This window comes from Scardinius erythrophthalmus (assembly GCF_964197995.2).
Source record: "Scardinius erythrophthalmus genome assembly, chromosome: 6".
In the NCBI taxonomy this organism is placed as follows: Eukaryota; Metazoa; Chordata; class Actinopteri; order Cypriniformes; family Leuciscidae; genus Scardinius; species Scardinius erythrophthalmus.
The window spans coordinates 14428751-14444088 of NC_138226.1; the positions used below are offsets into that span (position 1 = coordinate 14428751).

Genomic DNA, 15338 nt, shown 5'->3' on the forward strand with positions numbered 1-15338 from the left:
CTCACCCTCATATTGTTCCAAAACTGTATGAATGTTGAGAAACACAAAAGAAGATATTTTAAAGAATGTTGGAAACCAGACAGTTGACGGGAGCCATTGACTTTCATAGTATTTTTCAATGGCTACTGTCAACTGTTTGATTGCCAACATTCTTTAAAATATATTTTTGTGTGTTCATAAAGGTTTGGAACAGTATTCTGTCACGTGTGGCTGTAGTGAAGCACATGACAAAGGAGATTGAGAACAAAAACAATCTTTTCCCTTAATGAGTACCACTTGTGTACTGACAAAATTCCATGTACAAATTGTGGGTTGCTAGTGCCCTCTTATGTTTATTATGAACACAACATTTTGACCATCAGATAATGCTGGGTATAACAATGAAAGCAATTTAAGTCAGGACTCTTACCTTCATGAAAATACAATTAAAAGAATAGTGAATATTAAAGATACAAGATATATTTTAGATAAAGATCCATTTAAAAAGACACCTATAAACTTTGTAATAAATGAAAGAATTAAATATTTGAAAACCCATCTTAAAATTGCTCTTAGTGAATAGGCTTTAAGCCAATGATTATTTTAAAATCTGATTTATAAAACATAGTACACATCAGGCTGAAACTACACAAGTTTTAACTGGCTCTGTTTAACGGATCAAGGCAGAATAATTAATGTCATTTTATTTTATTAAAGTAAATACTCCAATTTGTAGTATCACAATCCTTCAGAAATCATTGTGATATGCTGAATGAAAATGGTTCTACTGCTAAATATTTTTATGTAAACTGATATTTTTTTTTACAGGACTGATTAAAAATTTCCAAAGACATCATTTATTTGAGGAAAGCTCAGTCTTTAGTATTTTACCTTCAACAAAAAGTATTTTACCTTAGATACCTTAATACCTTAGTATTTTTAAAAGATTAGCAATTCCAAGTTGCATTTTCACTAAATACACACTGTAAATATAATTTTATATTTAATATCATACTAAAACCCTCCAAAAAAAAAAAAAAACAACACACACAGCTTAAATGTTACATAATATTTATTTGGAACACAATATAATGATCTGGACAAGATCATTCAACTACACAATAGCAGAGAGGTCGCTCGTTCTTCAACTCCTGAATCTTATTAGAGTAGGTCTGGACAGTCCACAGGACTTAGGTCTCCCTGATCAGCTTGGTGAGCTTCTGGATCTTTGTCTTGGTAGACATGTCCACATACTTATCACCAATGCTCACGATCATGCCCCCAAGTATAGAGGGATCAAACTGAGGGAAGGGGGAAGAGAAACACACATTAAACCTCTATTATAATAAATATAAGAAATCACTTTGATAGAAGCAATTTATTGCATGTGTTCTTTTTCACAAGGATGAGCGGACCAAAAAAAAAAAAAACATACGAGCAGATGACAAGACAAAACAAGACATTCAATGTTTGGCAAAGTTTCACAGTCTTTCTTTTAAACTTTAGAACAACAACAACAAAAAAAACATTATGCTGACCCGAATACCCTCCTTAAAAACCTAGTCATCTTAATTTTAAAATTAGCACTTCAAAATTAAATAAAGCCCACCCTCTGGAACAAGCCCTCCTACCTTGGTCTCAAGTTTGATAGTTTCTCCCTTTGCGAGGAAACCATTCAGTGCCACCTTCAGCTCTGCAAGATTCGCTTCATCCAGAGGCTGTTCAGACATTCAGCATAAAAACACACAATAAAGACACTAAAATAAAGATTTTATTCACAATTAATCAAACTTTTTATGCAGAGCAGAAAAACATTTAAAACAAAACATTTAATTTAGAAGTAATATTAAGGTTAAAATAAAACAAAAGTAATATGTACAAGGCAAGCAAGAAACCATACATTTACGCACGGCTTACCTGAGCAGTGGTGACTGAGCATGTGACCTCTCCTCTGTGGGCACTCATCATTTTGCCAAAGGCTGTGATGACATCAGGGGTCAAGGTCAAGCGGCCATTTTCTGCCAGGACATCTGTAAATCAAAATAATTGAAAAATATGCAAATATATAATAATCTTTGTTCTCGATTTTATAAATGCAACAAATGTTAATTTCAATGTGCACGTCTTTTTTTTTTACTATATAGGACACTCCCTTCAAGACTTCTACAATGTGATTACAATAACAGTACTTTTCAGTGAATCAATGAAATGGCTGATCAGAAAACTCACTGATGAAGTTAATGGTGATGGGGGAGAGTTTTGCCTTGATCAAGAAATCAACGAAAGTCTTCTGTTTGATACTGCGCTTGATATGGGGGTTCATCACAATACCTGACAGCTTAGGATCCTTAATCAGGCTCTAGGAAGAGGGAAAATGACAAATCCAGAACTTATTGAAGCACTGTGTAAAGCAAGCAGAAACAAAGAGAGAAATTTAAAGGGAAACTCACAGCCACACGTCCAAGTTCCTGTTCAACCTTATCAAGGTTCTTCTGCTTGCTGGCAGCAGAATACAGGGCAGTGGCATAGCGTCCCTCGACCCCATAGATCTGGATAGGAGGCTACACAACAGTAAGAATTGTTATCAAATTATCAAAAAAAAAAAGCCTGTTACTACTATGGCACTATATTATGGTATACACAGTAAATGGATTAGTATTAAACCATGGAGTTAAATCAACAGCTAAATAACAAATGTAATACTATTACTACACCACTATTTCAATTACTACTAATATCAGTGCTGGAAAATTCTACACAACACGTATACCGTGACACTTTTAGAATATTTGTTCTTTTATTTTATTTTATGACACTGATAGCTAATACATGGTTTAGCTATTTTAGGTGAAACTGTGGTTACCATGGTAACTTTTATAGGTATGGAAAAAATTATGTATTTGTTCTTTTGCCCTGGTATGAAATAACTTTTTTAATTTTTTTATTTTTTTTACCTTGATAAGTTTTGCTACTGGTCGGATCACAGAGGTGCTGAACTGACGCACCTGTAGAGAAACAGAATAACTTGCATGCAGATTTGACAAATATGACAGACTTTCAATGACACGACCTGGTTATAAATATAAACATATGCACTTCATTTCAGTATTGTCATTTATTGCGTCTCAAAACCTACTAAACTACATCATATGATAACTTAACTTCTAACGTTATAGGTTTTAAAACGTATTTCCAGTCACATTTTCAGCTTTGTATGCTTCAGCATGTGAGGAGCAGAAACTCGTCAGGTCCTGGTTTGCACAACTCTTAAATGAATTCATTCAATTATTACAGCTCAAGATGCGAGACGCTAATGAACATTATTAACTTGATAACGGATTATTAAGATCTCACAAGAGCACAGGGTTTGAATCACTGTAACGTTAACGTTACATGTTGCGGATTAGACACTGCCTGTCAAGGCCTCGTTCAGTTATCAGACTAATCATCTTGGCTTAAGCCTGTCAAATATTTACAGTTTCAAAAGATCACATAGATTTAACTACACGAAGCCAAACAGCTGGTGGTTTTCCATACAACTGACAAGGTTTTTAGAATGTCATACCTGCAGCCCCAGTCCAAGCGCTGCCATTTTCTCCTGCGACTGTGTAGGTCAAAAGCACTGAGCATGCGCGCAAGTCCGGGAAGAAATACGCAAGAGCTGCGCTTATGCATTGTGGGAAATGTAGTTAGTCATATCAGTGGAAAATTACTCGGAAAGATCACGGGATAGTTAACAAATAAACCGCTTTGGAAACTGCTTTAAATATTTATACAACGATTTTTTTCTTTGGGGCAAAATACCTTATATAAATCTACAACGTGTAAAACGTCTTCAGTTAAAGCCTTGAGCTATTTGAAATGTAGGCTAAGATAAAGGCTACTTATTTGGTGGTTAGTCCAAAATCTCCAAATTATATCTAATAATTATCTTAATAAAAAATAAATAAAAAATGAAGGTTTACCAAACCTGATATAGGCTAATGGCATTAAAGAACGCGTGGACTGCCCTTGTTCATTAATGACAACATAATCTCAGCTGATTTCGAATAGCATAACATTATGTTTGCAATTTAATTTCACTGCACTTTTTCATCTGTTTATTTTGTGTGAAGATTTGCCGGTGCAGCTCCTCATGAGCATGTCAACTGCACATGACATCATGTCACTAAATTAGGCTACCCAGATCACTCACATGATATTAATGAAGATGGAACATAATCAATGGGTAGTTGTGTTTATTTATGTGTTTTATTCAGCTTCAAATTGTAGGTGGACACTTCAGGTGCACCTGTGAGGTGACAGGGACCATGTGGATCTATCTAATTCGCTAATTAATTTACTTTAGCTAATAAGAGGGTGTAAAATCGATTGCTGTGTTGGATGAACTGAAAACATACAATAAAAAACTAAGGTAAAAAAAAAAAACTTTGTAAAGAACATTGTAAACCCTGCTCAGGATGGTGCATTTCCAGATTGTTCTTTTGACTGCAAAACCCAAGAGGCTTATGAGCCCTTCCAAAGACTGTGTCTCGTTTAGTCCCTTTACCCTGTTTGATCGTGGCTAAAGAAGGGGGGTTTCTGGCAGTTTCCAGTATTAAGTAAGGGATTACAAGAGGTGAAAAGTCATGAAACAATAGCTCTTGTGATTTGTATAGTAGGCGTGACATAGCCTACAAGAGACCGCCTTGGCCACGTCACGTTAACGACTCATACACACAAATGTGAAAGGGTGTGTACAGCGGAAGAAAAGGAGTGGATGGACGTTTATAAAAGGTGCGTTTGCAGCACAATTCATTCCAAAGGACTGAAATCTACCATTATTGAACTTTTAAAGACCTTTTGTGCGAGCGAACATATCCTGCACCCTTCTGCGTTGAAGCTGTCAGACACTGATGAAGAGGATCACCTCGCTTGGAGCAGCAGTTCGTTCATAGGAACACGCGCTAATCAATTCTTTATTTCAAGACTAGCCTATCCTAAAAATGGTAAGTTGTATCTCAAGTGAAACCATTGTATTAGACAGGAATTGAAAAGTGAACTGAATCAATGATCCGAACAGAGTAGGTCTTGCACAGTGACTGTATGTGTATTTGTAGCGGCGTATAAATGCTTCATATTAGAATTCGGTCATTTAGTAGTCAATATCTGCACGATAAATATTAAATATTTAACAAGGTACATATTATACAAGGTACTGTTTTTCAAACGACATGACGTAGCATAAGTCTTGAATTAAAGCGTTAGTTAATTTAAAATTGAGCAAGGAGGCATGACAGGTCCCCATTCATTTTTATTATTTAGATTCTATAAAAATGAATGTGACTGGGGCTTTTCGGAAGAACGTCATACAGGTTTGGAGGGTTTGTAAAAAAATAAAAAAATAATTTACTATAAAATGTTTACTATAAAAAAATATCGTTCTGCCGTAGTGTCGTTTTACGTCCTGTCTGGCGAACGCTGCTTTCCAGAAATTTCGCAGGAGTCGCAGTGTGTTTGAGTTGTAGTTGGTGTTTAAGCAACATCGTAAAATTCCACGCATCGTCTTTCCACGCAAATGTGAAAAATCACATTTTTTTCCAAACAGGACATGTCAATAAGGAGTTGTAGGTCTTCGTTTTAAAATTTTAAAATTTAGTCACCCATCCTTGAATAAATGATGTATGTCTCTTTTGTGTTTACAGTCATGTATTATTTTATTTTTATATATATATATATATCTTTATCAGTAAGTCGTTGCCATTGGTTACTAGAGCACATCTGAAGGTGGTGTGAGGTGAATTGTCTAGTAGTGGAAATTTTCCTCTTGCCCACCCCTCCTCTCCATGCCATGTCTTTTCTTTTTTTCTTGGCCAACCAGAGAATCCATAAAGAGATTATCCCAGTCCGGTTGGTTATTGTTAGATTTAATGGGATCGTTCATCCAAAAATAAAAATGATGTCTCATTCAAAAAATGTTTAGACTCTTTATCTGATGTGGAACTCAAAAGAGATGTTAGGCACAGTGCACTGGCAGTCAAGGTCACCATTCACTTCCATTGCCGAGAGTTGTCATTCTGCCTATCATCTGTTTTGTGCTCTACCCAGGCCTGGTGGCAGCGGGGGGGCATACCTGAGGCTGTGCCAACATGGACTGGACCCCACGATTTCATTTCAGTGTCTGGCCCCCCTGAGAAATATAAATGCCCCCCGAAAATGTGTGTCCTGGCGCCAGACCTGTCTCCACCTAAGAATGAGAGTTAAACGAATTTTGGAATTATGTGAGGATCAGTAAATGATGAAATAATTAAGGTTAACTGTCCTGCACAGAGGGCATCTGTTTACAGTATTGACTCAGTGTTTTGTCATTTGTGATAAGTTGTCAGTTATGCTAAATTTATAGCACAGATTAGCATCTGCAACCAGATACATCATCAAGTCGACGTGTCATACAGTGACAGAGTCATGGCGTCATGGTGGTGCTTTGTTACAAAGATAAGGCCATGATGAAAGGTACTGTTGTAATAATTTCTTAATGTGTAACATTTTAGACAAGGTAGGGCATAACTTGCCTGGTTTATAAAAAGTCTGGGCTATGAAAAGTAAAGTAAGGAGTAGTGGTGGACTTTTTTTTTTTTTATTGTGTGGCTTTAAAGGTGGTATCAGTGATTTCAGGCCCAAAAATATTTGATCACATTCATCTAATCTTTCCTAACGATCCGCTAGCTGCCCGCCTCATAAGCATGCCGTCAAAAAAACGCGTCTCTGTAGGCAGCCTAGGCTCTGAGATCTGCACACAAAAACAATTGGTTTAGCCAAACACTCAAAACCAAAACAAATAGTGTTCCAACCAATCACTGACAGGGGGAGGGTGTTGTGAGGTTTTGAGCCAGCTTTTTCTTCAGCTCTGACTTCGGGTGCAGCCGTGCACGAGCACAAAACCTCACAACACCCTCCCCCTGTCGGTGATTGGTTGGAACACTATTTGTTTTGGTTTTGAGTGTTTGGCTAAACCATTTGTTTTTGTGTGCAGATCTCAGAGCCTAGGCTGCCTACAGAGACGCGTTTTTTTGACGGCATGCTTATGAGGCGGGCAGCTAGCGGATCGTTAGGAAAGATTAGATGAATGTGATCAAATATTTTTGGGCCTGAAATCACTGATACCACCTTTAACCAAGATTGGGAAAAATAAAGACCGCTATAGTGAGAGGGGCAACAATCAGAGCAATTTTGTTTGGTAAGGGTTGCATATGGGTAAGTATTTGCATTGTTCTGATATGTGACATGCATACTGAATGAGTTGCAGGACACATTTCTTTGAAATACCAACAGGCGGCAATAGTCGCTCTTATTGACGTTCCTTAATGTTTTACTTACTGGGATAAGCATTAGGTAGTGTGCATTACCATTGATTACTTTTAAATCTTTCTTTCTAATTTCCGCTTTAAACCTCAACATCAATACAACCAAACTGTTTGGATAGTTGTCTGAGCTGTTGCAGTCTGACCATAAGCTTGCTGTTAGATGGGATGTTAAGCTGGCTGCTAGAACCAACTGGTGTAGTGTAGTGTTATGCAATAATCTGCCCTATGGTTTACCAGGAATTAGTGCCTGAAGTCCAAGCTGGTATAGTTTTCAGGTGGCAGAGAAGTGAATTGGGAAGTGATGCGGCACATTTGCATACGTCAAAGTTATGCAACCATTAAAGTCGGGCGATGATGACTGGGAGACAGAGGTGTAACAACTTCCAATCTAAAAAATTGTTGAAATGTTGAAAGTGAGGTCTAAATAAATTTGGGGAAAGTAATTGTTTTCATGAAGCTTGAAAGGAGAAATAGATCATTAATTATGATGATGGTTTGCTTGTTTTATAATTTTGTTATCATTGTTGATCACCCTATTTTAAAATAGAGACTTTATTAAAAGGTGTCTTTTTTTTTTTTATTGCTGCTACTAATTTCTTTTAGGGATACACTGATATTAAAATCCTGACTGTGATATGCTAATAATTATTTCCATGTTATGGCTGACAACTGATAAATTAGCTAATACCAAAAATTCGATACTATTTTGTTTAAATAAGAAAAACACTATGATCTGATTGCAATAATTTTAAATGCAACTCCACATTATAATGTACTGTATGAAAAATATTAATTTTGAAATTCACTGAAGATTGCATTTAACAGTGTTATTCATTTTTTTTTATATTAAGTGAGACACAGTTAATCTACTGTACATGTAAAAATAGTGAAATGAGCATGTGCAATTAAATATCAATATTGTCCAATACCGATAAATTAATAATGGCCTGGTTTCACAGATAGGGCTTAGATTAAGCAAAAAGTAGGCCTTAGTTAAATTAGGACATTTAAATTAGCTTTTAAAAACGTGCCTTAGAAAAAAATTACTGCCTTACTGTATGCATCTTGAGGCAAAACAATGGCACTAAGACAAAGATAAACAGATAAATTTTAGTCTGAGACTAGGCTTATGCCTTGTCCGTGAAACTGGGCATAAATGTATGTATATTGTCTATGTATATTTGTTCAACAAAATAACAACTGTAACAATGTTATCAAAAAATCTTTATCCAAATGTTATTTTCCGGTTTTGTGGTAAAATCAGTGCATAGTAATAATGAATTAATGATCTACACACTTGATCTAATGCATGCCATGTCTCTCTCTTTCTTTCTGTGTTTGCTGTCTTGCAGGAATGTAAACTCTTGCCATTTCTAGACCAGAAGCCAGAGACATCCTCCCCAAAATAACTCTTGTGCTTCATGAGAGCACCGTTGGATTACCAATCAAATCTAAACCAAACACAAACCAAATAGAATTTCATCTGACAGATGGCGGATGCTTCCGTTTCCTTCTAGAAAGACAGCAAACCAAATGAATAAGAGATTTTATGTGCATTTGCTTGCATCTTTACTCAAATAGACCTTTTTTTTTTTCGGACAATTGCATTTTGAACTGTGATAGTAACTTAAACATGATACAAACAGGACCCATGATGGAGGCGGCGGATATTGCAGTTGTTGCACTTTATTTTGTACTTTTGCTTGTAATTGGTCTGCTCGCCATGTGGAAGTCCAATCATAGCACTGTCAGTGGCTACTTCCTGGCAGGTCGAAATATGAATTGGGTGGTGATAGGTGCCTCACTCTTTGTCAGCAACATCGGCAGCGAGCATTTCATTGGTCTTGCTGGTTCTGGAGCAGCAAGTGGTTTTGCAGTGGGCGCCTGGGAGTTCAATGCCCTCCTTCTTCTGCAGCTGCTCGGCTGGGTGTTCATCCCAGTCTACATCCACTGTGGAGTTTACACCATGCCAGAGTACCTCTCCAAGCGCTACGGAGGCAAGCGGCTAAAGATTTACTTTGCTGCCCTCTCACTTCTGTTGTATGTCTTTACTAAACTCTCAGTGGACTTGTACGCAGGAGCTCTTTTCATTCAGGAGTCTCTTGGCTGGAATCTATACCTGTCAATCATATTGCTTATCACTATGACTGCCTTCCTGACAGTGACTGGTGGACTGGTTGCTGTGATCTACACGGACACTCTACAGGCTGTGCTCATGATTGGCGGTGCATTGACCCTTACCATCATCAGTCTGGTCAAGGTAGGCGGTTTGGAAGGGGTGCGGGAAAAATACATGGAAGCAGTCCCCAACGTCACAGCCATCCTGGCTAACAGCAACTTCAGCTTCCAGTACACAAACTCCTGCCGAATCCATCCCAAGCCAGATTCTCTTAAGCTCCTACGAGGACCGCTTGATGAGGACATCCCTTGGCCGGGCTTCCTGTTGGGTCAGACACCCTCATCCATTTGGTACTGGTGTGCAGATCAAGTCATCGTCCAGAGAGTATTAGCTGCCAAGAATATTGTCCATGCTAAAGGCTCCACACTTATGGCAGGAATTCTTAAGGTCCTTCCCATGTTTATCATCGTTATACCAGGAATGATCTCACGAATATTGTTCCCAGATGAGCTGGCGTGCATCGGACCAGAGCACTGCATGGCTGTTTGTGGCAGTCAAGCTGGCTGTTCCAACATTGCCTACCCTCGGTTGGTCATGAACGTGATGCCGGTGGGTCTCCGAGGGTTGATGATGGCAGTGATGATCGCTGCCCTCATGAGCGACCTGGACTCAATTTTTAACAGCGCTAGCACCATCTTCACATTGGACATTTATAAAATGCTGCGTATACGTGCATCCTCCCGTGAGCTGGTGGTGGTCGGCAGGTTGTTTGTGATCTTCATGGTGACCATCAGCATTGCTTGGGTGCCTGTCATTATTGAGATGCAAGGTGGCCAGATGTACTTGTACATCCAGGAAATTGCAGGATACCTCACACCTCCCATTGCTGCCCTATTTTTACTCGGAGTCTTCTGGAAACGTTGCAATGAGACCGGCGCATTTTGGGGCGGTATGACTGGGTTTGTGCTAGGCACCACCCGCCTCTTCCTTGGCTTTGTATATCGTGAGCCAAGATGTGACCAGCCTGATGAGCGTCCAGCTTTCATTACTGATGTCCACTACATGTACATTGCTGCCGGGCTGTTTTGGATTTCCGGGCTGGTGGCTGTGGGTGTCAGTCTGTGCACGTCACCGCCTGAATTGGAGAAGATAAAGCGTACCACAATCTGGGGCTTGAGAGAACTTAAACGGCTTCCTGTGACTGAACGAGAAGAGATGTACAAACTCACTAATGGCAATGGTGTTCTCAAGAAGGATGTGCCTGAGGATGTCCAGAAGGAGAGATGTCTTGATGTGGCTGACATGAAACTCCTTATGCCCTCGCCTTGTGACCAAGATCCCGAGACTCCCAGCACAGAGGCATCTACGCCAATGGAGCTGTACGGCAATGGTCATGCAAAGCTTGTGAAACGGAAGGATGAAGGCAAGCGTGATGAAGAGAGCTGCCCTCAAGTATTTGACTGGATTTGCCAAAAGGAGAAAATGTCTGTTGTCAAACCCAAAGTCATTGAAGAAGATGAAGGAGCTGTTCGTGAAATGCTTTATGAACCCCCTAAGATCAAGCTGTTACTTAACTTAGGCCTTGTATTGGTTTGTTCACTGGGTGTTTTCATGTTTGTGTACTTCTCCTTGTAATGTGCTGATCTTATCTTAAGACCTGTGTGAAAGACAGCACATTTATATTATCTATTTGTTTTTTTATAAGCCATTTAGGGTCTGTAATATTTACAGTGTCGTTTCTTTTTTTTTTTTTTTTACAACTTCCTTTTAGGGACTGTAAACATTTTGAATAATTCTGATAGAAGTTATTTATTGTTTCTCCTTGGCTCTGTGTCACACCTCCTTGAAAATATTTAAACTCTTCCTTGTGGTGTGTTGATGACCAAATGCATTATTGAAACAGTAGCTTTTGTATAGTTTATGGTTGGTCAAGTTAAGCAACTGTAGGATTTACGGTTTTTCTCCTTGGTGAATTTTGCCTTAATTTTGTCACTTGTGTAACCAGAATCGTATTTCCAAAGTTTTATGTGAAATGGAAATTGTGAAAATTATTAATTTTAAGTGGAAAAAAAGTGGGAAATTTATCACAAGATTCAAAGATTTTATTTAAAAATCTTTTGCATAAAAAGATGCCATATCACTAAGGTGTTGTGCCGTCTGATTAAACCTGGTACCTTGCTGTACATTCCCAAATTCAAGTAAGACTATTTAGGTCCATTGATGTAAATTGTAAATTGTAACTGTAACTCTGTATGTAATTTGGTGAATTTTTCTGAGTACTTCAATTTCTTTGTTTTTAGAGCTACTTTAAAAAACACCAAAATGCCTTTTGTGCAGAGCATAAGCATGTAAAAACCCTGCTTTATCTTCATTTTGGGAATATGACATAGTTAATGTGCAAAAGACTCCCAAGATGTTATCGCTCCAAAACAAATCAGCTATAAAATGCATAGTCTGGTTATGTGGATGTTACTGAATGACCCTCAGAACCACCACAGGAAAGACTCAGAGAACACTGTCATTTATGTTGTAATCTGATATTATGATATCCCAAAACAGGTTATTTCAACTGGGATGTCCAATTTTGATTGCTGCGCAAAAATAATATCTTGTTCTTCTAGAAGAAGAATTTGAGTATGGCTGCAGTAACATGCATTACTTGTTGTTGATTTGCTGTTGAATGCTCTATTTGTTCAGACAAATGGGAACTGGTGGATGGCCTTATTGAAAATAAAATGGGCGTGAGGGATTTTGTAAACTTTTTTTTTTTTCAAGTGCAAGCTCACAATGTTGTATTTATACTTTGACATTCAAGTCCATAATTTTAATGAAAATTTATCCCAAAGGTGCAACAAAATTATTTTGACTTTATTCAGAGGAGTTATACCAAAAGAGATATTAGAAAGAGGTGCATTTTTTTTTGTGTCTCCTACTTTTTTTATCGGCCTTCAAAAATCCCTATCATACCCAAATTTTAAATAAAAATTTATATTTTTAAATTCATTTTTATACAGCTACTATCTTTGTATTGGAAAAGAGATACATAAATAAAAAGAATGTTCAATAGAGACCTTGTTCTTTTATGCTTCTTTTCCCCAAATTACTGATTTGGTTTTGGACTCTTATGGTAAGAGTCACTGAAGTGATTACCATTTCTTTGCAGGTATCAGTTCATCTTATTCTGGTTCACAGCATTTACACTAACTGAATCACTATGTCAATTTTGTGGTTGGCCTCAATCTCCGAGTGAAGTGGTATAGTTATACTATTGCTTAAAATGTAACAGATTAACTAAAATTTAAAATTACAGAATTTGGGAGCTGTTGTGATTACCTGAGGCCTAATTGATTGATCCAAAACTGATATGATCTCTGGCAATACCATACCAACTAACTACTATATTTGCTTGGGGGGTGGAAATGATTGTTGGTTTTGGACACACCACAGATTTTCAAACCAACAACCAAATCTTTTGAATATTTATCCATATATTTAATAGTAAAATGATGATGAGGTTCTATCTTCTTTTCTTTCTTTTTTTAATGTTGTTTGTGTTTGATAATGTGAATTTTAATAGACTGTTACTTCATTTAACGTCATCCTCTAAGTTACGTTTTTAACATGGCTTTTTATGACAACAAAAGGGTTTTGTGATTTATTTGATTTTAATGGATCTTGTTTTACATTTGTATTGAATGGTGTATAGATTCCAGATATTTCTTTTGTGCTTTAGTTTAGAGTGTGTACATCTCTTAACGTTCCTTATGTTGCATAAAACGGGCTTCATCGATTCATTGTGAAACGTTTCATAAGCTTAAAAGATGCATATGGAGTTTATTGCTTTAATCTCTGATCTATTCAGACATACACAAATGATTTGTACATTTGCTACTTTTATTATCAAAAGTTGTGGATGAATAAAATTATTTGACTTTAAATCTTGTAATATATTGTATCATTTACTTGCATGGTTTTATTCTTTAATTCATCTGTCTCATATTCCAAACAACTGACGTTCATATTCCAAACAGCACTGCGTTTCAAAATGACAGTTTTGCAGTTGTTTATCAGTGGCTCCATAATGTCTTGTAGAGATGATTATCCTATGTTTTAAGACATTCATTAATTTGCCATCAACATAATGCATAAAGTTATTTAGTCCTGTTGTTTATCCTTAAATTAATATTCTGCATAAACATCCATCTACAATATGAAGACAATACTCACATTAAACATATGCAATGAGAAGTGCATAAGTAAGGTGAAAAATAGCAGGCCTATGTGACAAAAGAGGTATTTCAGAAATCATAATACTCATAAAAGAGAAGGAAAAAAGTACCCGGATGACCACCTTCTTCAGCGAGATTCTGAAATGTGCACTTTACTATCCCATGAGGCCACGGGAGAGGATTTGTAAATGGCAGAAGCGACGCAACTGATGCTGGTAGATGCAAATGGTGTACATCCAGATTACATTCATACTACACATTCATATAGAACATACTTTTTTAGCGGTTGTGAAATAATTCCTAATTAAAATAAGTACCTGCTCAAGAGAGTAGGCTACACAATTTAGGACTGAGATTTTCGGTGACACTGGGCAGAGCTTACATGAATATTCACAAGTTTCCTATTTTGTGTTTAAGCACCATTTAAAGGCACAATATGTAACTTTTTTGCTTTAAAATTAGCTAAAATCACTATATCTACGTTATATATTTTTTTTAGTTGTGTACTTACATTATCCCGACTGTTTCCAACAACTTTCAAACCAGGAGAAATTTTTATTTAATTTTTAGACACGGCACGTTTCTTTATTTCCGTTTTGTCGCAGTCAATGGCGTCATATCCGCGTTGTCCCTGGTTTCCGCCTGTGGTTTCCGCTTGTACTGCCATGGTAACCAGAGCTATGAGCAGAGCCGTCTGATAGTAACCAAAGCGACAGACATGGACAACTGTGGAGTTCGCAATGTCTATTTGCACGCTGTTGTTGTTTCGTTCAAACATTACGGACCATGGCAAGCAGACTTTGGATAAAAAAGGAGAACTAAAACGAGAACCAATATCAGCACGGTGTTTTCGAGATGCCGAGAACTCCCATAGACAGTATATAAACAAGAGCTCCACGTCCGAGACTTCGACCGCTCCTACATGTACTTATTAAACAGGTGAGCACATTTACATAAAACTAATCAATATTATATAGTTCAACAATGATAAAATGTTAGAATATGATCTGTATGTTATTCTAATGTTGATCTAGCTTACTGCTAGTCTCATACAGACAAACTAACACATACTTTTCAACACATTCAAATGCAGTTTAGTGTGATAGTGTAATGTTAGACCAGGTGAAACAGCGCTGCGTTACCTCACAAGTTTAATTTGTCTAATAAACTGACCTGTGAGTTGTAATTCTGTATGTAGTTCGGTAGAATGAAATGTCCGTATTCCTTTTATATCCGCGGGAGCTCGCGTCGCGTGTGGAGCAGTCTCTTAGCAATCCCGAACTGCTTCATATCACATATCATATGTCATGATAAAAACATTGATGTATTCAGTCATCCATAAACATTATTAGATCGGCCGGCTTGACGTTGACGACAACATCCATAATTCTTAGCATGTGTTGCGTCATCAAACTACGCCTTTGTTATTGTAAAGAGGTTAGCGACCCCTAGTGGCGAAAAATTCCATACTGTTCGTTTAAACGAAGTTAAGCTTATATTCTGTTATTACTGCACAATAGTTTATATGTATACTGTGTTATTTTGTGTCGTGTGCTATGTTTGATATGATTACAGCCAATTTGATTATTCGTTAAGATACGCTAAACGAGCTATAGCGTTTAAGTAACTGTTAGCCTATTTTTTTTATGTTTCTGTTTTACCTTGAAT

General features: G+C 37.3%; 2 protein-coding genes across 2 annotated transcripts; one reads left to right on the plus strand and one right to left on the minus strand.

Annotated features, from left to right (window-relative positions):
• Positions 1-1035: 1035 nt before the first annotated feature.
• atp5po (ATP synthase peripheral stalk subunit OSCP) lies at positions 1036-4154 on the minus strand. The gene is made up of 7 exons (XM_081367552.1): positions 3545-4154; positions 2934-2984; positions 2430-2540; positions 2209-2338; positions 1897-2009; positions 1611-1697; positions 1036-1280 (listed from the first exon to the last, which is right to left on the minus strand). The coding sequence occupies exons 1-7, from the start codon at positions 3569-3571 to the stop codon at positions 1170-1172; spliced, it is 630 nt and encodes a 209-aa protein (XP_081223678.1). The 5' UTR covers positions 3572-4154; the 3' UTR covers positions 1036-1169.
• Positions 4155-4664: 510 nt separating this feature from the next.
• slc5a3b (solute carrier family 5 member 3b) lies at positions 4665-13370 on the plus strand. The gene is made up of 2 exons (XM_081369186.1): positions 4665-4967; positions 8675-13370. Exon 2 carries the CDS (start codon positions 8872-8874, stop codon positions 11074-11076), a length of 2205 nt encoding a protein of 734 aa, XP_081225312.1. The 5' UTR covers positions 4665-4967; positions 8675-8871; the 3' UTR covers positions 11077-13370.
• The last annotated feature ends 1968 nt before the right edge of the window (positions 13371-15338 follow it).

Coding starts and splice junctions, on each gene's coding strand:
- slc5a3b (XM_081369186.1), top strand. CDS start 8,872: ATGTGCATTTGCTTGCATCTTTACTCAAATAGACCTTTTTTTTTTTCG.
- atp5po (XM_081367552.1), bottom strand. CDS start 3,571: ATGGCAGCGCTTGGACTGGGGCTGCAG. Junction 2,985..3,544: donor CGCTTGGACTGGGGCTGCAG/GTATGACATTCT, acceptor GTTTCTCTACAG/GTGCGTCAGTTCAGCACCTC. Junction 1,698..1,896: donor GCTCAGTCACCACTGCTCAG/GTAAGCCGTGCG, acceptor ATGTCTGAACAG/CCTCTGGATGAAGCGAATCT.